The sequence below is a fragment of the Bos indicus genome, chromosome 18 (genome assembly GCF_029378745.1).
Source record: "Bos indicus isolate NIAB-ARS_2022 breed Sahiwal x Tharparkar chromosome 18, NIAB-ARS_B.indTharparkar_mat_pri_1.0, whole genome shotgun sequence".
NCBI classification, from domain to species: domain Eukaryota; kingdom Metazoa; phylum Chordata; class Mammalia; order Artiodactyla; family Bovidae; genus Bos; species Bos indicus.
In genome coordinates, this window is record NC_091777.1 from 53941007 (window position 1) to 53962309 (window position 21303).

Below are 21303 nucleotides of genomic sequence, written 5' to 3' on the forward strand. Positions count from 1 at the left end.
TTTTCTCCCTACCCAGCAAGAACTCACAGCTGGTCGGTCCCTTCTGGGAAGCCTCTTTCCACCCCGCCTCGGGGGCACTGTGTCCTCTACCTTCCGGGGATGGGCCAGACGGGAAACCTAATTCCCGAGCTTGGCTGTGGCTACCATGCAAGAGCCATCCCCTTCCCCCGCCCCGCTCCCCGCGTAAGCCTTAGTTCTGGCATCTGGAAAACGGGCTGATGACTAGAAGGCTCGGCCAGCCTTTGTGAAAACAGCCGGTGAGCCCACCTGAGTGAAGGGCGCCACCTGGAGGCTACAACGCGACGTCCTCTCCCTTGCAGGTTCAGTTTAGTCCCAAAGGGGGCGCAGCATCGCACACAACTAAGGGACCAAGAAGGAAAAAACCCATCTTTCGGTTTATTGAAGGAGGAAAAGGGGGTAAGATGGGGGGGGGGGGGGGGGGGGGGGGGGGGCAATAAAATGCTTTTGCTTCATTTATAAAGAGCGAGATTTCAGGAGGCCCCTTCTCAAGGAGGAGGGGCCCACCTCTCCCTCAACTACAAGCAGCAGCAAAGCCAAGCCAAGGAGGGGAGAGGGAAACCAGAGGGGTCAGGGGACCCCAAACACCCCCTCGGACAGAAGCTTTCTCCCCCCACCCTCAATGCATCTACCCCAGGGGACCCATCTGGGATAAGGAAGTGGGTATGTACACAGGTGAGGGAGGCACAGGCCTGGGTAGGGGAGGGAATAATTTATCCGCAGCAGCGGTGGGTGGCAAGGGGTGGAGGGGGGCGGGGGTGGATGGGCAGTAGACTGGTGGCAGTGGTGGCCTAGGGGTCCCGTTCTTTCTTAACCTTGATGTCTCCAGCAAGGATGGTGGCGATCTCTCCCTGCATGAAGGCCCAGGGGACAGAGGAGCCCACTAGCGGGCACTTGTCTCCGCTGGGGCAGTAAACCTCTCCAGCAGGGCCCTGAGCCTTGATGAATTCGCGGGAGCAGGGAAAACAAAACTTATGTCCGGGCACTGAGGGGCACTGGACGAAGTGGGTGTCTTCCAGACGTTCCCGGCAGAGAGTGCAGCACAGGGGGGCCCCAGGGGTCGCCCCGGCGCCACTACCACCCCCGCTAACAGCTTCCGCCCCTGCTGTGGGGCTCACTTCTGCCTCACCGTTGCGGGCCACTAGACGATGCTGGGCTGGAGGCGGGGCCGTGGAGGAGGCGGCGGGGCTGGCACCCCCGGCGCGCACAGGGCCCCCACTCCCGGCAGGGTCCTTGGGGGAGTGGCCCAGGGCCTCGGCCACGTTCTTCAGGGCAGCAATGGGGGAGGGCACACCAGGGGTATCAGCGGAGAATGGGCCACCGGGTGCCACCCAGTGCCGCTGCTGCTGCTCCTCTGTGGTCATCTTCCCAGCTGCCTCGCCCTCAGGCTCAGGGGAGGCCTTGCGACGGCGTGGAGTGGGAGCCAGATTCCGGGATGGGGCTCGTGGGGGAGGGCCGCAGAGGGCTGCAGGGGCCGGCTCTGGATACTGCTGGGGCAGGGCCTCCGCGGGAGCTGGCTCGCGGAAGCTGCGGACCCCATCCGTTAGCAGCTCCCCCAGCTGGCGCCATTCCCCAGAGCCGTGCCGGCGTTCATATTCGAGGTACTTGAAGCCTGATGAGGCCAGCGCCTTGCCCGGCTCGCGCAGAGCATCATGAAACATCTGGCGAGCGACGGCCAGGACTCCCGCGTACACGTTGCCAGAACCACAGGGGTATTCGGTGAAGAGCTTCAGCTCGAACTCGTAGCCTGGCGGGCGGGCAGTAGCATCGAAGGCGAACACACGTCCCACCAGCCCATGATCCTTCTTGAAACGGACATTGAAAGGGGCGCAGGCGGACAGCGCCAGCAGTTGTTCCCGGACGGCTTTGGGGCGCCCGTGCCATTCCTCTGCCCGGCCCCTCATGGCCTCGTTCAGTTCTGCAAGACAGTCCGCATTCCTCTGTTGCTTCTCCTTCTCGAAATCGGAGCCGAAAGCTGGACGGGCAGGACTCAAGCCGGGTGCCAGCGTCAGGCCTCGGCTTCCCAGGCCAGACACTGCAGCTGCTAGCAGCCCGGGGGGCACCAAGCCGGGCATGGAGCCAAGCAGGGCCCTTCGCGCCCCCTCCGCCACAGCCTCTTCACGGCCCAGCCCATTGGCCAGGCGGGACCCCAGGGTGTACTCCAGGGCGGGCGAGGGCAGGGGGAGGCGGCCCGACGATGTGGCCCTGTCATAGCGGTCCTGGCCGGAGACAGCGCCGCCTGTCCCCGACGGCTGGGGCTGGGCCTGTGGAGGCGGCAACTGAGGGCCCTGTGCGGCGGCGGCAGCCAGGTCCTTAGTGGCCGGGTGCTTGAGGGCCGGGGGCCCAGGCGAACGGCCCTCGGGGAGCACGTGGCTGCGCTTGAGCTGGCGGGCGGCATCAATGAGCAGCTCGATGCGATCCGCACCCTCGAAGTTCACGCATCCGCGGCACACGGCTTCACTGAAGTCCCACACCATGGCCCACGGCATCTTGGGCAGGTCGCACAGGTAGCACCACTGGCGGCGGGACGCCTGCACGGACGCCATAGCCCCCGCACGCGCCCGTTCGGGCTCTCGCCTTCCACCCGCCGCCGCCGCCGTTCGATCCGCGCCGCCGCCGTTTGATTCGCGTCCCCGGGACCGCGCGAGCCACGGCCAGGCCTTTCGCTCGGCCTCCCCGCGGATCCAGGCCCGGCCCCCCTTCCCCGCCCCCTGGGCCCTAAGCCTTTTTCCTCACTCCCGCCTCCTCGAAAAGACTGGCAGAGGCACGTCGGCGCCCCCGCCGGGTCCAGGCTCCGGGCCGCGGCGCACAGCTCGGGCCCCGCGATGGGCCGCGGGCGCCGCCGCCTCGGGCTCCCGCCTCTCCCGCCGCCGCCGCCGCCGCCTCTTTCTGCCCCAGAGGCCGCTTCGCAGGGAAAGTTACATAACGCACCGGCAAAGCCTTCTGGGAAACGTAGTCCCGCCGGGGCCTGTTCTTAAAGGGGACCGCAGGCTGCAGGAGGGTTGGGGCTCGCCACCTCTCCGTGGCGCAACCGTGATTACTCCTCGCCGCGGGGCAGGGAGTTTGGTCGCTCCAAGCAGCTGGAGACAAAGGTTGGGGGCGGGGATGTGATACGAGTAGTGAGAGCCACTGGGGATTCAGAAATTTCGGGAAGTGGACAGGCATCCGGTTTCTTACTCCGACTTGCTGTGCAACTTCAGGCAAGTCTTGCCTTCTCTGAGATTCAGTTCCCCGCCCTTCAAAAGGTGGGCCGGCTACCGGTTACTGAAGGCAGTAGCTCTTGGGACGGGGGCGGAGGGGCCTTAACTGGAAGGTCAGGGTAGGGGGGGACAGAAAGCTGGCGACTCAAGTGTTGGGTAGGGCTGTCCACTTGGCACTTCGTCTTGCCCATATCTTGGATATCAGACTCTTAAGTGGGACAAGCGAAAGCCGGAGAGGAGAGGACTGAAGGTCTCCGCGTCAGTTGCTTTATCTGCCAAAGGGAGTGGTCGAACGCCCCTAACTGTTCCAGTTCCGCCGGCGCGCTCTGGTCTCCAAAGGGTTACACTGTCAGTTTCTGCGCACCCCGCCGAACTTCACTACAATTCCCGAAATGCTCCGCGGGGTGGACAAACCGACGCACTTCCGCCGCCTGAGAGGTTGATCGAGGCCTTCACGATTCCCGCTGTCTGTCCACAACCCACCCCCCCACCTCAATTTCTGGGGTTTCTGAGCGCCGGGTTGAGAGGAGCTCTCGACCTCTACGGCTCACTAATTTGGAAGGAGAAAATGAGGCCAGATAGCAAGAGTTGGATGTGGGGCATAGTTTCTGGGGAGCGCGAGAACCAGACCTCGTTTTTCCAACCTTGAGTGCTTACTACCTGATAGGCAAAAGCAGGCTTTTGGGACCCTCGTGCTTCCCGGCGAAGGAACGCTGCAGGGCATGCTTGGAGAAGGGGCGTGTGGAGGAGAGACAGGTTTCCAGATTCTAACCTACATCAGCCTCTTTTCTCTAGGCCTGGGTCTGTTGTTGTTCAGTCGCTAAGCCTTGTTTGATTCTTTGGCTACCTCATGGATTGTAGGCCGCCAGGCTACTCGAAGTAGGCACGAAGACTGGAGTGGGTTGCCATTTCCTTCTCTAGGGAACCTTCCTGACCCAGACAGGCATCGAACCTACATCTCCTTCATTGGCAGGCAGATTTCTTTACCACTGAGCCATCAGGGAAGCCACCGGGTCTCTGTTGTGCTCCAAGTATCTTAATGACTTGCCCCGGTTGCATTCATTAGCAGTTTTCAAACTAATCAGGGAGTGCCTGCTTCCCCTCCCCTTCATCCCGTTGCAGCCACAGCAGGTCTGTTTCTGTTACCCAAACTTCAGTCTCAGCTGCACAATTTTGTTTACCACTGTTATCATTAACATTTTTCTTGAAGTAAACTCCTATGAAAAAAGGCTATTTACTTCTGCCTTATCCTAAGCAGTATGTGCATAATTACAGGTTTTAAGTACTAGGTTCATTTTTACAAAATAGAACTACATGCATATAGAGCCATTAAAAAGGCCATCTATGTATCATGTAAAATCATCTTTGGGTTATTCTTTACTAAATATTAAAGAGAGTAGGATTCAAGAGTTCCAGCCAGACCGGTGAACTGCATTGGGCCCTGACAAATTTAGGGCAAGCCTCTAAACCTTCTCAGGAGAAAATGGAGACTCCTACTTTTCATTGGGTACCTTCAGGTTAAAATGCACATTCATATTAATGCTGAACATGGAGCCTGGCATAAGTTGTTTTTAAGCTTCTTGTTACTTCAAAGACAACCTGTGATGGGCAATGCTGAGGACACTGAGTCAGATAGCTCAGGCCTTGCCCTGACAAGGCTCACCTGGAGGCAGACATTCAATTTAAATGTACTCAAATGATTATTTAACTCCCTTTCTTTTATAACTGCTGGGGGAAGAAAGGAGGTGTCAGGAAAGGCTTTCCTTGAGGGGGTAATATTTGAGCTGTGACCTGAAGGATGAATAGGATGTAGTTGTAGCCGGTAAAGACAGCTAAATCTTTATGCCCACATTACAGATGAGGACAATAAAGGCCTGTAGTTACACAGCTGGCTGGGCAGCAGCAGGGCTTGAACCAGGTCTGAGTCCAGGGTGATGGCTATTACCTACTTAGCTACCAGGTTCTGCAGCCAGTCTGGGAGTAGAAAAGAGAACCAGCTCCTCGACTTCATTAAACTATAGGGGAAGCAGGCTTTAAATAGATAAAGGTATGTGTTCATTTAGGGACCACAGGATGCTGAGGGAAAATCTAAGCAGCAGACCCATCCTAGCCCAGAAAAAGGAATCCAAGATGTCCTCCTAGAGGTCACATTTAGCAGGGGGTGTCTGAAGGATGAAAAAATAGGGTAAGATTTCAACACAGGACTTGATGACTTTAAGGAAAAAAAAAAAAAGTCCAGAAAACTACCAGCCTCCAGCTTCAAGGGGGTGTCACCTGCCCACAGAAAGATGGGGCTGGTATTCTGCTGCTTGTATAGGTGGTGCAATTCCAGGCCTGTCTCAGGCAGAGCCCCAAGTAATTGTATTAAAAAATAAGTTTATTGATATCTAGTCACCACTGCGGAGAACAGAGCGGGTTAAGCTCTGGAGGTCAGAGACCTGCAGTGGGAGGCAGAAGGCTCAACCTCCATCTCCCCAGTGAGAACTCCACCCCCTCCTCCCTAGGGTATAAACTGCAGTCTCCTCTTCATCCTGATTTGTCTTGCAGCCCCCACCCCCTCCAAAGTCTGGGTTGGGGAGGTGGGTCAGTTCTCTTCAAGTCAAGGCCAGGAGTTGTTAGGGGCGGGGGCGGGGGTGTGGGGTAGTGCAGGTTTCCCTCCGCAACCCACCATATTATTATGTTATATAATAAATAACATAAAATCCATGGCTTAGAAGTCGGGGTTGGGGGAAGCAGCCAGGCAGACAGCGCTGTACTGGAGAAAGGGCTGGGGGGCCCATCCAGGAGGCCTCCCTGCCCTAGAATCAGGCACTAACTAGTACAGGGGTGGGGTGCTCGTGCCCCTGCAGCAGGGAGCCGGGGTGCAGCTGGGAAGGGAAGGTGCATTGCCCTCCTCCACAGGGCTAAGGTTGGGGAGGAGGTGCAGGCAAAAGGTGCGTAGACAAGCTCGAACCCCATGGCAGATTTCAGGGAGATTTCCATCGCCCCCGCCTCTTCCGTGTAGGGAAACTTTTCCTCCTTTTGTGTGGGGGGGAGTCATGGGGTGGGAGAGGGGCAGGGGGCGGCCGGGGGGCCCCCTCCTCGCTCCTTGGGGCAATGATCACCCCCCTGGCTGCCACCACCGCCCCATCCACCACGGCCGCCACCACAGACACCGGCTCTGGGGTGACCTCCACCTTAGGGGAGGGTGGGGGCAAGATGGGCCTGGGGGGTGGGGGCGGGGGCGGGGGCAGAGGTGGGGGCAGTGGGTCAGCGGGGGTTCCTGGCAGAAGGGGCAGCAGGGCACTGAGGGCCTCGCTCAGTTTGGCCAGTCCCTGGCGCAGGGTGCCCGCCAGCTCCCGGATGGCATTGGCAGTCTCCTGCTGAGCCCGCAGGAAGTCCAGGGAGGGGTCTGGGGCCGAGGGCGGAGGCAGCGGAGGGGGTGGGGGGCTGGGGGGCGAGAGTGCCACTTGGGCTTGCTGCGGTGGCTGGGGGGGTGGGGGTGGTGGCGGCGGTGGTGGAGGGGCTGGGGGCGGTGGAGACAAGGCCAGGCGGGGCAACTGGACGGTCTGCAGGGCTGGAGGGGGCGAGGACTCACGCTCCTTGGGTGGCTGGCAGCCCCCTTCCTGGGGATTGCAGGAGGCTCTGGCCCAAGGCTCTGGGCTGCTGGAGCCCCCTTTGCTGTGGGCTGGTGTGTCTGTGGAGAGAGAGATGTAGGTAAGATGGGCGGGACCTGTAACGCTGTCATGATTTCCCCTTTCCACCTCCCACCCAGCCTGGCCCCAAAGTCAGCTTTTGAAAACCTAAGTTGGATCATGCCTTGGAGCAGAAGCCCCATGACCCAGGGGGGAGAAACAATATATTTAACAATAACCTGGTGGCCGATACCAGCCTTAATGACTCAACAGGAGACCTCCAAGACTCAGTTTCCATTAAGGCTGGCATCGGCCACCAGGTTATTGTTAAATACAGTGTTTCTCCCCCCTGGGTCATTCAGAGTAAGAACCAACATTCTAGAAGGCTCTGAGCTATCCAGACAGAACCATCTCTGGCCACATCCCTGATCCTGGGGAGAAGGGAGTGGGTAGGAGGGCCTGGAAGAAAGGAGAGGTGGCTGGAGCAGGAGAGGGGGACTTCTGGAGGAATAGGGGGTCTCTCCAACCAGGATGGCAGGATGGCAGTCTTAACTCTGGCCTGTGCCAGGTCAGCTGCAAGCCTGCGGGGCTTCCTCCACCTCTTCCCACCTGGGATGTCATTCACGCTCGTGGACATAAGAGTCTGCATGCACAGGCTCCCAGATTTCCCGAACCTCTCTCTCCAGCTGTGTACTCGCATATCCCCTCCAATAATCTCATCCAATAATGTCTCCAACTCACTTGCCGGATCTGAGCTCCTGGTTCTCCCCTATACCTGCTCCTCCCTCAGCCACCCCCATCTCAGATGATGGCAGCTCCATCCTTCTAGCTGCTTGGGACAAAGTCAAAAGGTCACTCTTTCTCTTTCCCAAGACACCACTCGTGTACAAATAACCATTTGTTCAACATCTGTCTAGCTCCATGATGCCCATCCTGGTCCAACTGCCATCATCTCCCGACCTGGGACTATTCACTGGGCTCCCAGCCCCACCTCCACCCCTGAAGAGTCTGTTCTCTACCAGAAGCCCTCAAGGGTCCAACTAAAATACAGGACAGTTATGCTACAGGAAAGTAGCTACTCACAAAGGACCTCATTATCATTCATTGACATGGAATGTCCAAAATGGACAATCTTATAGACACAGAAAGTGGATTAGTGGTTGCCCAGGGCTGGGCAGAGATGGAGGGACATAGCGGGGTTGATGGCTAAGAGGTATAGGGTTCCTTTTTGGAGTGATGAAAGTTTCTAAAATGGACTGTAGGGATGGTTGTGCAAGTCTGTGAATATACTAAAAGCCCCTGAATTGTACACTTATTAAATCAGTGGGTTTATGGTCTGAAAATTCTCCCTCAATAAAGGTACAAGTGAGATCTGTCTTTTGTCTGCTCAAAACCCTCCTGTGGCTATTTTTCACAGTAAAAGCAAAGTTCTTAGGTCCCCACAATCTGCCTCCGTTGCCTCCCTAACCTCACGTCTCACTCCTTCTCTCTCTCGTTCATTTGGTTCCAGCCACATTGACCTCCGTGTAGGTCCTCATACACTTTTTGTTTGTTTGTTTAAATTTTGGCCACACTGGGTGGCATGTGGGATCTTAGTATCCCAACTAGGGATCAAACCCGTGCTCCCTGCAGTGGAAGTGTGGAGTCCCAACTGCTGGACCGCCAGCTAAGTCCCAGATCCTTATACACTGTAGACCCACTCCTGCCCCAGGGCCTTTGCACTTGCTTCTCAGTCAGCCTGGAAAAGATCTTTCCCCAGTCACCTGCCAGGCTCCCTCCCTCACCTCCTTAGGCTTCTGCTCAAACTTGGTCTTCTTGGGAAGAACATCACAACCCTCTGTCTGAAGCAGCTCTGTCCTTTTCTCTCTCCTAACCCTCCCTGATTTGTTTTATAGCACTTATCTCCACCTGGCATGGGATCGCTCTGTGTTTGTGGTCTGTCTCCTCCTCCTTATGTCAGCTCCATCAGGCAGGGCTTTGTTTTGTTCACTGCTGTTTACCCAGCGCCTAGAACAATGTCCAGCACAAAATTTTGTCTTTAATGAGAAAAGTACCGGGGCTTCCTAGGAGTCAGTACTGACTGGGCACCAGGCCCCAAGTCCTGGTAGCAACCCTCCCACAGCTCCCAGCACCCAAGGGGGACAGTCCAAGACTTGCTCTAGGGCTATAAGGTCTCAGCTTTTGCCCCTTTCTATTCCTCTTCTTTGCCTCAACCCCAGTGTACATACTGTTCCCTCCACCAGGATCACCACCCCCTCCATCCTCTTAGGTCAGGCAGCCTGGACAGGTGGGAGAGGCTGGCAGAGCACCAATAACCAGAGCTAAAGGTGGTTGGACATCTTCCTGGCCAGCCCTGAGTAAAGTGGCTAAGTTCTCCTCTTATGTTATTTCACTGAGTCCTTCCAGCCAGTCACTGGGGTAGGTGCTATCATTATTAGCCCATTTTACAGATGAGCTGACTTGAGGCCCAGAGAGGTGTCACAGAGCTGGGAAAAGAGGGCTTTGAACCTAGGTAGGTTTCAGAGCCTATGCTTTTAACCATTCCTTGGGCCGGCGCTACGGGATCCATGATGGCAAGTCTTCTTCATAAAGCACATGGGAATTGCAGCCACTTGGAAATAATATATGACTTTTTTAGTCTAGTAAAGGAAGAGCTTCCTAGACTTTTCTAGTCTAGAAAGATCCCCTGGAGGAGGGCATGGCAACCCACTCACTATTCTTGGCTGGAGAAGCCCATGGACAGAGGAGCCTGGCAGGTTACAGTCCATAGGGTCACACAGAGTCAGACACGACTGAAGTGACTGAGCACAAGCACAAAAATAACAGAAAGGGGCCCAGCCTTCACGCTCACAGGGGTTATGGGAGGACCACTAGGAGAGTTAAAAATCAGAGTTATTTGCAACCTTTGGGCCTCAGTTTCCCCACCTGTAAATGGATGCCTGTGAACACAGGACCAAGTAATCCTATAACAGAACATCTCCCCAAGGGTGGTTACAGATGTTAAGTGAATCACCATGGGTACATGGCGTAGGCCAGTGCCTGGCACAGTTAAGGTCTCAATGTTGTTACTGTTACTGCTCTTCCATTCAAATATTAGGTCACAAGATAAACGATCCTTATCTGACCTTCCAGTGTCAGAAAAGATTCCTCAGGCTGCCCCAGGCCCTGCTCCTGTCCTTTAGTCAGAGCAGTTCCTCTTTTCAGAGTTTCACACAGTGGGTAATCTCTGTGTGAGATTCTAATCAAGGATACTTTAGGCACATACCTGCCTCAGGGCCTTTGCACCTGCTGTTCCCTCCAGCTGGAGTACTCTTCCTCCAGATAGCCACTTGGTCCAGTCTCTATTCAGGTCTCTGCTCAAATTTCACCTCCAGAGAAGCCCTTCCTGACTCCTGTCTACAGCAGCCACCCCCCTCCCATTACTCACTATCCTCCTAACATGCTTTGTTTTGCCTCTTTTACCACTTCTTCGTGTAATCTGAGGGTTTGCTTTGAGGGTTACTTGTCTGTGGTTTGTCTACCATAGCTAGAATGTCAGTTTCATATGGAAAGGAAAATTGTCCTTTTCTCCCTAGTGTTCGCAGCACCTACCATGGTGCCTGTTGAATGAATGAATGAATGGAGGGGTTGCACAGCTTTTGACGTAATAAGTTTGCCATCTTTGTGCTGGTTCAATGGGGCCATTTCACAGAAACACTGACGTTTGCTTCATACTGAGGACGAGGGTCCCAAGTGATGGTGTCTTTCTCCTGCTTAAGACACTGTCTGCCTCCCAGATGCCGTCAAGATAAAATCCAAAGTCCTGACCTTTATGTACAAACCATGTGTGATCCAGTTCCTGCACACTCATTAACTCTCAGTCAATTGTCATTTTGTGTGTTGTTGTTGTGGGCTTCCCAGGTGGCTCAGCAGTAAAGAATCTGCCTGCAATGCAGGAGCCATGGGTTTGATCCCTGGGTCAGGAAGATTCCCTGGAGAAGGAAATGGCAACCCACTCCAGTGTTCTTGCCTGGGAAATCTCATGGACAGAGGAGCCTGGCAGGCTGTAGTCCATGGAGTTGCCAAAGAGTTGGACTTGAATTAGCAACAAACAAAAAAAAAACAATATGCATAAACAACATGCGTGTGTGTACACACACACATGGTATATATTATATCAGGCCGTCTAGTCCAGTGCATAAGTTAAGTTCACGGACTTAACTTGAGTTGGACACAACCTGTATTCAAGTTCTTACTGCTTACTTGCTGTGTGATCTTGGGTGAGTGAATGCACCTCTTGAAATTATAATACATGATCCTGAGATGCCTTGTTGGATCACACGTCCCCTCTTTCTCTAAACCCTTCAGTGGCTCCCCACAGTACTTAACATAAAACTGAACTCCTTATTTCAGCTTAAAAGAACTGCATGGTTTGACCTTTGCTGACCTCTCTGGCCTCATCTCAAAAATATGTTCTTTCTTCCTTCCTCTCCTCTCAGAAGGCAACATCTCTGTTTCCTAAAGTGGCCAAACTCTCTTGCCTCCAAACTATTGTACATGCTCTTCCTTCTTCTGGAACACTTTTCCAGCTCTTCTTCATTCTCACTCTGTATCGAAAGTCTGATGCCTCCTACTCCGGGAAGCCCTCCCTGACTGCCCAGGCTGGATCAGGTGCCCGCATTAGAACTCCCACCACCCAGCCCTGCCTGCTCTGAGTCATCACGGTCTATGCATGGATCTGTCTCCCCCACTGAACTGTGAGTCCAGAAGGGCAGACCCGAGGATGTCTCAGTCACACCTCTGTCCCCAACCCTTGGGGGCAGTTGCCTGGGGAATAGCTGTAGAAGAAATAATTATCCAGAGTCAAGGCTGCATGGGAAGTTTTGTACTCCACTCTCCTGGGTTCCTCTACTCTGGGCATGACCTTGGGAAAATTAGCAAACCTCCCTGAGTTTTTGATTTACAAAATGGTAAAACAGTTCCTACTTAACAGTGTTGGTAATTGTATCAGGAACTAACAAGGAGGCAATGTGCTAAGCAATTTACACATATTAGCCCATTTAATTTGCCCAGCAGCCCTGTGTGGTGGGGACAATCTTTTATTCCCATTTCACAGATGCAGAAACTGATGAGCAGTAACTTATCCCAAATGACACGGCTGAGTGGCAAAGTAGTAAGTGGAGCCCAAACTGCCTGCCTCCGGAGTCACTCCCTACACTACAATTATAGTGAAAATCGTGGGCGAGCTGATGATCCCAGCTGTGGATTTCTGGAGCCAGATCTCCTAGGTCTGGGTTCCATTCTTGTCTCTGACAGTCGCTACACCTTTCTGAACCTCAGTCTCTACAGGTGTAAAATGGGGATTATAGCAGCATGCCCTTTACATGGTTGTAGTGAGGATCTGAAGCGCCATAGAAAGGGCTCGGAACAGTGCCAGACACAAAGTAGAATTTGGTTGCTTTTGCTAAAGTGATGCTGAAGGAACTCACCCGCGCGTCGATCCTCCCTGCGATCCTCAGACAGCACATAGCGTTGGGCGCAGGCACTCGGGGCTGGCGGCTGTGAGGAGGCAGCCGCGGGGGGCTGTTCGGCCCCAGCACTAGCTCCTGATCCCGCCACACCCGGTCCCAGGATGGCAAAAATGGTCTCCTCCTCAGCGGAGAAAGCGTCCTCGGCGGCAGGCCCGGCGCCCTGCGTGGAGTGCGGCACGCGGGCCAGCTTCTCTTTGGTGCGGCGCTTGAAGTCGTTCCAGCGCTTCTGCACCTCCTGGCCGGTGCGCTTCCAGCTGGTGATGCCGTTGATCTTGGCGGCGATGCCGTCCCACACTCGCCGCCGCTCGGCCACGCTCACCCGACGGCTCTGAGCGCCGTAGAGCTGCGGGTAGTGGGCGCGCACCTCGCGGATCAGGATCTGGTTCTCTTCGAACGAGAAGCGCGGCTTGCGCAGCCGGGTGGTCTCTTCCGCTTCGCCCGCCGCCGCCGAGGCCATGGCGCCCCCCGACGCCGCCGTCCGGCCGCCTGGCGCATGGGGGGCGCCGGCGCTGCGGGCACAGGGCGCATGGGGCTGGCAAGGGGTTCAGCGGCCCCGCGCCTCCCGCCCCACCCCGGCCGCCCCGACACCGGCTCCCGGGTCCCTGGGGACAGGGTTGGGGGCGGAGGGCAGACGGAGGAGACGGGCCGCGGGGGGCCGTCAGAGTGCCTAAGAATAGATGACACCGACTGAGCGCTCGTCTCGTGCCAGGCGCGGCGCAAAGTGCCAGGCCAGGGAGTTGATGAAAATGGGGGGAGGGTCTGGAGGAGTGGAGGGAAATGAGGAAGAGCGGAAGAAGAGGGGGTGTCTGCGGCAGTTAGAGGAGAACTGGGGACATAGAAGAGTGGGAAATGCAAGGAGAATGGGAGTGTCTCGGGGGTCGATGAAACACGAGAGTGATGGGGATTAGGAGATCCTCAAAAGGAGATGCAGCAAGAAGGGGGAGAACTGGATCAGTGGAGCGCTCTGGGGGTTCGGGGGCAATCGGACGTCTGCAAGACCAGTAATAGAAGTGGTCCTTAGAAGGGCAGTTCAGAAATAATGGTGAGTTGGGGGCTCCTAAAACAGTGGAGGAGCCGGGAATATAAACTCTTAGGGATTAGGGTCTGCGGGGATTGTGGGGGCTCTGGGGATTGCCACGAATCAAGGGGAGCCCTGAGGGTTATGGGGGTGCGGGATTGGCTCGCGGGGCAACGGGGGCTAGGGGAGACTCCAGGAAGAATGAGGGTCACGGAGGGTGGGGACCGAGTCGAGCCGCGGATCACTCACCGGCGCCGCCGCAGCCCCCGCCTGCCCGTCGGTCAAGGCTCGGGCTTCTGCGGCCTCTTCCCTCCCCCTGCCGGCTCTCTCCCTCCCCTTCTGGGCCCCGCCCCCGGCCGCCCCGCGAGCCAAGGCGCAGGCGCACCTAGCGCCGGTCGGTCCCCCAACGCCCTTACCGCTTGGGTTTCTCTCCCCCCGCCCTAGCGCAAGCGCAGAATTGCCCTCCACCGGCCTCCGTCAGCGGGCTGCAGTTGCGCAGGCGCAAGGTTAGCGCGGCGCTCCTTTCCCTAGCTCCCTGATACCACCAGAGCGCACGCGCAAAACTCTCGTACGCATGCGTGCCTCTCTCCCCGCTCGCCTTGGTACCCAGACTCTGTCTCCTGCGCAGGCGTAGCAATCCTTGGAGGATCAGGGAGGGACCGTGGAGAGCGATGGGACTGCACAGCTTCTCAGCGTTTCGGACAATCTTCCAGCCCACTCAACCCTCTGACTTTGTCTGTGTGTCTCTTAGAGAAAGGGGAGGGAGATGGTGCTGGTAGCGCTTCGTTTCCATGACAACTGCGTGGGTGGGGTGGGGAGCGTCAGAAAACTAGGTTTGCAGCCTCATATACCCGTCCGTGCGCGGGGCTGCTAAAAATCTGCAAACCATCTATTACCCGTAGGGGCGGGGCACCCAGGGGATATTCCGCCGCAGGCGGGTGCAGTAACTATAGTAACTCATCTACCTTCAAGCCCTGCCTGGGGGGACCCTGTCCACTTACGTCACGACTGACACGCGGGGAGGGAGATCAGAGTGAGAGCTTCTTGGCTGGTAAGGGGTGATCCCGGCACAGACATGACTTTAAGTACATGCGTGGAGGCAGAAATGAAGCTAGAACACGGGTTCTAGCTGGGAGGCAGGATGCTGGAGTTAAGTCCACGCCGAGAAATTTGTAGCTTACATCCTGCTGGAGTCCTCAAGGTCATTCAACAAACAGTGCTTCATTGATCATTCAAACAAATGTTTATTGAGCGCCTGCACAATTCTAGGTGCAGTGAATACAAATGACAAATTTTATACCTTCATGGAGTTCACTTTTTACTGGAGAGAGTGAGACAATTAGCAAAATAAAATATATAAGTGAAAAAGTGGTAAGTACTATGAAATAAATAGAAGTGGGCAAAGGGGTTGGGCAGTGTGGTGTGCATGTGTGTGTCTGTCTGTAATTTTAAAATAAGGTAGTTGGGGGAGGCCTCTCTGAGAAGGTGACATTTGAGTAGATACATGAAGGAGGTGAGGGGACAAGTGCAGTCAGAGGTAAGACTATAGCAGGAGGCTAGTGGACTGGAGAGGAGAGAGCCAGCAGGTAGGGTAGGGTGAGGAGACAGAGGTTTTCAGGGCCTTGTGGGTCACTGTAACGACTTTGGGTTTTACAGGAGGTGAGAGCCATGAGCAGAGGAAGGACATGATCTGACTGGTGTTAATAGTAGAAACTGACTTTAGGGAGCATGAGTGGAAGCTGAGGCCCCATGAAGAGGTAGTGGCTCAGGTGAGAGGTAGTAGTGGCTCCAACCAAGGCAGTAGCTGCTAGGGTGAGCAGAAGTGGAATTGGGTAGAGGAAGTGAAAGAGGAGTTGAGGATGACTCTAGTGTCTTTGGCCTGAGTAACGGAAGGATGGAGCTACCAGAAGCAAAGACTGGCAAAGGGCTACAAGAGGATTAAGAGTTTAAGTGTGCCCAAGTTGAATATCAGGTTGGCAGTTGAATATTTGAGTCTGGACTTCAGGGGAGAGGTTCAGTCTTGAGACAGGAATTTAGGAGTTGTCAGTGAATAATGACATTTAAGACTGGGAGAGGTTGGCGAAGGAACAAGTGTAGATAGAAAAGAAGTCCATGGCCTTAAGGCTGGGCACTCAGATGTAGAGGGCTGGGATCAGCCAAGAAGACTGAGGAAGAGCAGTCAGGGAGTGAAAGGAGATCCAGGGTGGTCTGCTGTCCTGGAGGCCGAGTGAGAAGTGCAAATAGAGGGTTTTATGGTTCAGTCGCTAAGTCTTGTCCAATTCTTTGCAACCTGATGGGGCTGTAGCCCACCACGCTCCTGTGTCCATGGAATTTCCTAGGCAAGAATACTGGAGTGGGTTGCCATTTCCTTCTCCAGGGTATCTTCCTGACCCAGGGATCGAACCTGTGTCTCCTGCACTGGCAGGCAGGCAGATTCTTTACCACTGAGCCACCTAGGAAGTCCAAGCAAGGAGGGAAGGGTTAACGAGGCCAAATGCTGCCTAGAAGCCAAGTTCAATGAAGTCTGAGAACCGATCGCTGGGGCTGGTGACACAGAATTCATCAGTAATCCTGGAAAGGGCAATTTTGGAGGTGTGGTGGGGGCAGGAGCTTAATTGGGTGAGTTCAAAGAGAGGTTATAGAGAGAGCCAGTGTAGATGATCCTTTCTAGAGAGGAAATGGAGTGGTATCTGGAAGGAGGCTCAGGATCTCAAGAGGTTTATTTAAGATGGGAGATGTCGAGGTATGTTTGTGTGCCTATGGGGTGATCCAGAGAAGGGGAGATTGATGCTCTGGAGGAGAGAATCACAGCCTCATGTCCTTGAGTGTGCACGATGGGTGGGACTCCGGCCACAAGTAGGGGTTGGTCTAAGGGGCCTGGGCTGTGCGGCCACAATAAACGGGGAGGGGCTATATGGGCATGGAGACAGGCAGGTGTTGATGTAGTGTCAACAGTGTTGGGAACATGTTCTCTCCTGGTTCCTTCTGTTGTCTCAGTAGCGTGGGAAGGAAGGTCAGGGGTGAAAAGGAGGTGCTGAAGTTCTCGGAGAGAGAGGAGAAAGCATGAAATAGTGAATGGTCTGGGAAATGGAGACAAATAGAACCAGTTACTTGAGGTCATTGGATATAAAAGTGTTGAGTCCCCATGACTGTGTGTTCTTCTCTGTTCATATTTTTTTCTGAGGGGGTACAGGCGCAGAGTGGGGTGGCAAGCTGACTTTCACCAGGGCTGGGTTTAGATGAGGTCCCACCATGTGCCCCATGAAGGATCCATGAATCAGAGGCAGCCCATGCAAGGACCTTATGAGCAACATTAAGGAGCTTGAATGAGTCAGGATGGGCAGGGTGTGATGTGTGCGTTGGAAAGAACCCCGCCGTGGTGTGGAAGGTGGGTGGGAGAGGATGAGATTATTGGCCAGAGTAAAGGGAGAAGTCGGTGGGGGGAGGGCAAAGAGGGGGTGGGAGAGCCTGGGCCAGGGCAGGGACGGTGGGAAATGAATTGGGAGACATTTGAGAGGCAGGATATGCAGAGTGTGCTGACTGTCAGGTTGGGGACAGTCAGGTCTCCAGCTCAGGTGACACCCAGGTCTCCAGCTCAGGTCCCAGTTGGGCGGATGAGGTCAGTTAGGACCTGGTGAGTATAAGGTGATCTGTGGGTTTGAACTGTGTCCCCAGCTTCCCCCACCCCGAAAAAAAAAATTGAGGTCCTATATGCATAGTACATCATGAGAAACGCTGGCCTGGAAGAAACACAAGCTGGAATCAAGATTGCCAGGAGAAATATCAATAACCTCAGATATGCAGATGACACCACCCTTATGGCAGAAAGTGAAGGAACTAAAAAGCCTCTTGATGAAGGTGAAAGTGGAGAGTGAAAAAGTTGGCTTAAAGCTCAACATTCAGAAAACGAAGATCATGGCATCCGGTCCCATCACTTCATGGGAAATAGATGGGGAAACAGTGGAAACAGTGTCAGACTTTATTTTTCTGGGCTCCAAAATGACTGCAGATGGTGCCTGCAGCCATGAAATGAAAAGACGCTTACTCCTTGGAAGGAAAGTTATGACCAACCTAGATAGCATATTCAAAAGCAGAGACATTACTTTGCCAACAAAGGTTCGTCTAGTCAAGGCTATGGTTTTTCCATTGGTCATGTATGGATGTGAGAGTTGGACTGTGAAGAAGGCTGAGCGCCGAAGAATTGATGCTTTTGAACTGTGGTGTTGGAGAAGACTCTTGAGAGTCCCTTGGACTGCAAGGAGATCCAACCAGTCCATTCTGAAGGAGATCAGCCCTGGGATTTCTTTGGAAGGAATGATGCTAAAGCTGAAACTCCAGTACTTTGGCCACCTCATGCGAAGAGTTGACTCATTGGAAAAGACTCTGATGCTGGGAGGGATTGGGGGCAGGAGGAGAAGGGGACGACAGAGGATGAGATAGCTGGATGGCATCACTGACTCAATGGACATGAGTCTGAGTGAACTCCAGGAGTTGGTGATGGACAGGGAGGCCTGGCGTGCTGCGATTCATGGGGTCGCAGAGTCGAACACAACTGAGCTACTGATCTGATCTGATCTGATCTGAACCCCTTCTTCAGAATGTGACCTTATTTGGAAAAGGGGTCCCTGCAGATGTAATTACTTAAGGTGAGGTCATACTGGATTAGGGTGGGTCCTTAAGCCAACATGACATTGTCCTTAGAAGAAGAGAGAGACACACAGAGGGAAGAAGACAGCTCTGTGAAGAGAGAGGCAGAGATGGGAGTGAAGCTGTCAGAAACAAGGAAGGCCTGGGGCTACCAGAAGCTGGAAGAGGCAAGGATCCTGCCCTAGAGCCTTGGAAGAGAATGCAACACTGCCAACAGCTTGATTTCAGATTCCTAGCCTCCAGAACTGTGAGAGAATGCATTTCCAGTGTTTCAAGCCCCCCAGTTTATGGTCCTTTGTTATGGCAGCCCTTGGAAGTGAATACACTGCGCATCCACAGCAGGCACCCAGGATGCTGGGGCTCCATGAGTGTGTGGGCTGAGCGGCGAGTTGGGTCTCAATCTGGTCTGGAGCTTGTGCAGAGGCTGCTGGTAGGGAGCCATCAGCAGAGCAGTATGGAGCTCTTCAACAGTGAGGTGCTGGGGGAGGTTAAGGTCAGGGGACATTATTCCTCTGGCTCCTTGTGTCCTCAGCTCTTGTCAGAGCTCCCCTGCCACTTAATTATCTGCTGAATAAATGAAAATTCATAAAGAAACAAAACCAAACTTTGGTCACTAATTGTCTGTCTCCATCCTCTCCTCGGAGCCCCAGATCAGGTCTCCTGGACGCTTTCATCTTGGATGTCCCCAGGCACTTTGTATCTATCCTCCATCCCAGACTGACCTGAACATCTTCCTCCTCTCACTTCTCTGCTCTAAAGTGTGGCCCTCCACCTGTCATCATTGCTCTGAGTACTATCACCCCCTTGTTGCTTTCCATAACTCTTGCCCACCCTTTGCCAGAGTGCCCCACTTCCTCCAAGGCTCAACCTGCCCGTGCAGGCACACTACAGCTCTGGGGTTAGGGCATCCCTTCTGGCTGTTGTTTGAGGGATTTGGGGATCTCTGTTGTTGGCAGATCTGCATTTTTTGAAAGGACCTGTGAGCAGAGGTCTCTAGTTTTTTCTATGTAACTAGAGTATGTGAGCGGAGAAGGCAATGGCACCCCACTCCAGTACTCTTGCCTGGAAAATCCCATGGGTGGAGGAGCCTGGTAGGCTGCAGTCCATGGGGTCGCTAAGAGTCGGACACGACTGAGTGACTTCACTTACACTTTTCACTTTCATGCATTGGAGAAGGAAATGGCAACCCACTCCAGTGTTCTTGCCTGGAGAATCCCAGGGACGGGGGAGCCTGGTGGGCTGCTGTCTATGGGGTCGCACAGAGTTGGACACGACTGAAGTGACTTAGCAGCTTAGCAGCAGAGTATGTGAGAGCGGAGCCCAAGATGAATTTCAGAATGCAAATGCACAATGAAGGTCAGATTCTCACCAAAGTCTGCAAGATTCTGAACTCTTTGCCTACCCTTTATGCCTCTCTGATCTTACTCGGCTGGGCTCCTGCTGCTTCTGCAAAGATTCAGTTCGACCTTAGGGCCTTTGAACTCACTGTCACCGATGCATGGAATGCCTTTCTGGTTTCCTCAATTTATCTGGACTCTGCTGAAGTGTCACTTCCACAGAAAGACCTCCCCTGACCACCTTCCATACAAAACAGCCCCTCCTTCACTCTCCACCCCTTTGCCCTGTCTCTTATCCTTCACTGTGCTTATCACCCACTTGATATTATGTTGGCTAAAATGTTCATTCCGGTTTTCCGAAGATCTTTAGAACCCGGACGAACTTTTGATTGTCACCTCACCCCCTTCTCCACTAGAATGTCACCTCCATGAGGGCAGGAGCCTTGTCTGCTTTGCTCATTGCTGTAACCAGCAATGTCCAAAACAGCGCCTGGCACAAAGTAGGGGCTCAATAAATAGGTGTGGAATTATGGGAAGAAAAAAAGCGCTTGTGGGAAGAAAAAAAGCGCTGGTATCATATGCAACGTTTTGTGGTTATGTGTATTCCCCCAGAGCAGGGAGCAGTCCTTTTGGTCACCTCTCCGATGGGCTCTGGGAGCCGAGTTTGAAACCACCACAAAATAGGTCCTGGATGATCTGGGTTCTAGCAGGGGTGGGAGGGGACCCTGGACAGAGCCCAGAAAAAAAAAAAAAAAAAAGACGAAGAAAGGGATTCTAGGGTCGAGGTAGAGGCTGGGATTTAGGGAACAGTCCACAGGTGACCTGTGTCGGAAGATGTATGGGGAGGCACGTTCGTGGGAGGGACCCGGGTCTCCTTCCTGCCCCGCCTCCTGCTTCCCACGTTTTAGGACAAACTCGGGTCTCCCCACCCTCCCCCTACCCCCAGCCTCGGAGGAAACAGACGTAGCGATTTCAAAGACAACCAGAAACGCGTTTTATTTATTCACTAAAGCTCAACACCCGGGCCCAGCCCTGAGCTAAAAACCAAACAACTTAAAAATCTGACTGGGGCTTTTCTTTGCCCCTAAAATAAAATCTAGGCGGTTGCCATTCCCCTCCGGGTATTAAAACCCCTTTTCTTTGGGAGCTTCGTTTACTAAACTGTTGGAGGTTGAAAAAAACACGGGAGGACAGAAAGGGCCATTTTACAAACTGTGGGCATTTGTGGGGGCGGGTGGGAGGTGGCGGAGAGATGCCCTCTCGCTACAGAAAAGACCCATCGGTGATTTGCCATCACCGTGGGGGCAGGAGCGCAGTAAAACGGAATGAACGATGGGAAGAACAACGAGGGGGTGGGGGGGGGGGAGTTCAAGGGTACTGGCTCACCCCAAGGTTTTCCAGCCCCAGACAAGCTTGCGAAGACGTGGTGCCGCTCTGACGTGACCCCTCCTTCCCCCAGCTCTTGATGGATACGATGCTGAGGGCGGGACCCATCCGGTGCCATCCACGATGAAACGGTGGGTCTGCCGGTGGCCCCAAGGAGGCGGAGAAGGCTGATTTAAGTCAGAATCCCATGTTGAAGTTCTTGTGCTGGAAGGTCCACGCCAGCCTGTTTACTCTCTTCAGATTCTCAGGGGTGTCCCTGGGAGAGCACAGCGGAGTCCTGCAAACCCAACGGTCCAAGAATTCCCCAAGGAATAGGACCCTGAGGGCTGAGAAGTCAAAGAGGCAGGGCAAGTGTCCCAGAAGAACTAAAGATCCATGGACTGTGGCCCAGGAGGAGCCACAGGGCTGTGTGGTCCAAGGCGTAGGAGATCCCGCTGCACCGGAGAATCCACAGACACTCGCAGACAAGAGTCCGGAGAGCTGAGAGTTCTAAGGGGCCGCGGAGTTGGCCTGGCTTCCCACTGCCTCCGTTGTTCCAGGATCCAGCAGGGATCAAGTACTGAGAGTCAGACA

The 21303-nt window shown here is 54.4% G+C and overlaps 2 protein-coding genes across 2 annotated transcripts; both read right to left on the reverse strand.

Annotated features, from left to right (window-relative positions):
• Window positions 1-419: 419 nt before the first annotated feature.
• Window positions 420-2888, reverse strand: IRF2BP1 (interferon regulatory factor 2 binding protein 1). The gene has a single exon (XM_019979816.2). The coding sequence runs from the start codon at window positions 2562-2564 to the stop codon at window positions 810-812; it is 1755 nt and encodes a 584-aa protein (XP_019835375.2). The 5' UTR covers window positions 2565-2888; the 3' UTR covers window positions 420-809.
• Window positions 2889-5577: 2689 nt separating this feature from the next.
• MYPOP (Myb related transcription factor, partner of profilin) lies at window positions 5578-13707 on the reverse strand. Its single transcript, XM_070771305.1, has 3 exons — window positions 13610-13707; window positions 12301-12851; window positions 5578-6894 (listed from the first exon to the last, which is right to left on the reverse strand). The coding sequence occupies exons 2-3, from the start codon at window positions 12797-12799 to the stop codon at window positions 6185-6187; spliced, it is 1209 nt and encodes a 402-aa protein (XP_070627406.1). The 5' UTR covers window positions 12800-12851; window positions 13610-13707; the 3' UTR covers window positions 5578-6184.
• Between the last annotated feature and the right edge of the window lie 7596 nt (window positions 13708-21303).

Excerpts from the sequence above, each read along its gene's own strand:
- IRF2BP1 (XM_019979816.2), bottom strand. The coding sequence starts at position 2,564 with ATGGCGTCCGTGCAGGCGTCCCGCCGCCAGTGGTGCTACCTGTGCGAC.
- MYPOP (XM_070771305.1), bottom strand. The coding sequence starts at position 12,799 with ATGGCCTCGGCGGCGGCGGGCGAAGCGGAAGAGACCACCCGGCTGCGC. Across the intron at positions 6,895-12,300 it reads CAGGGAGGATCGACGCGCGG|ACACACCAGCCCACAGCAAA; the intron begins GTGAGTTCCTTC and ends CTCTCTCCACAG.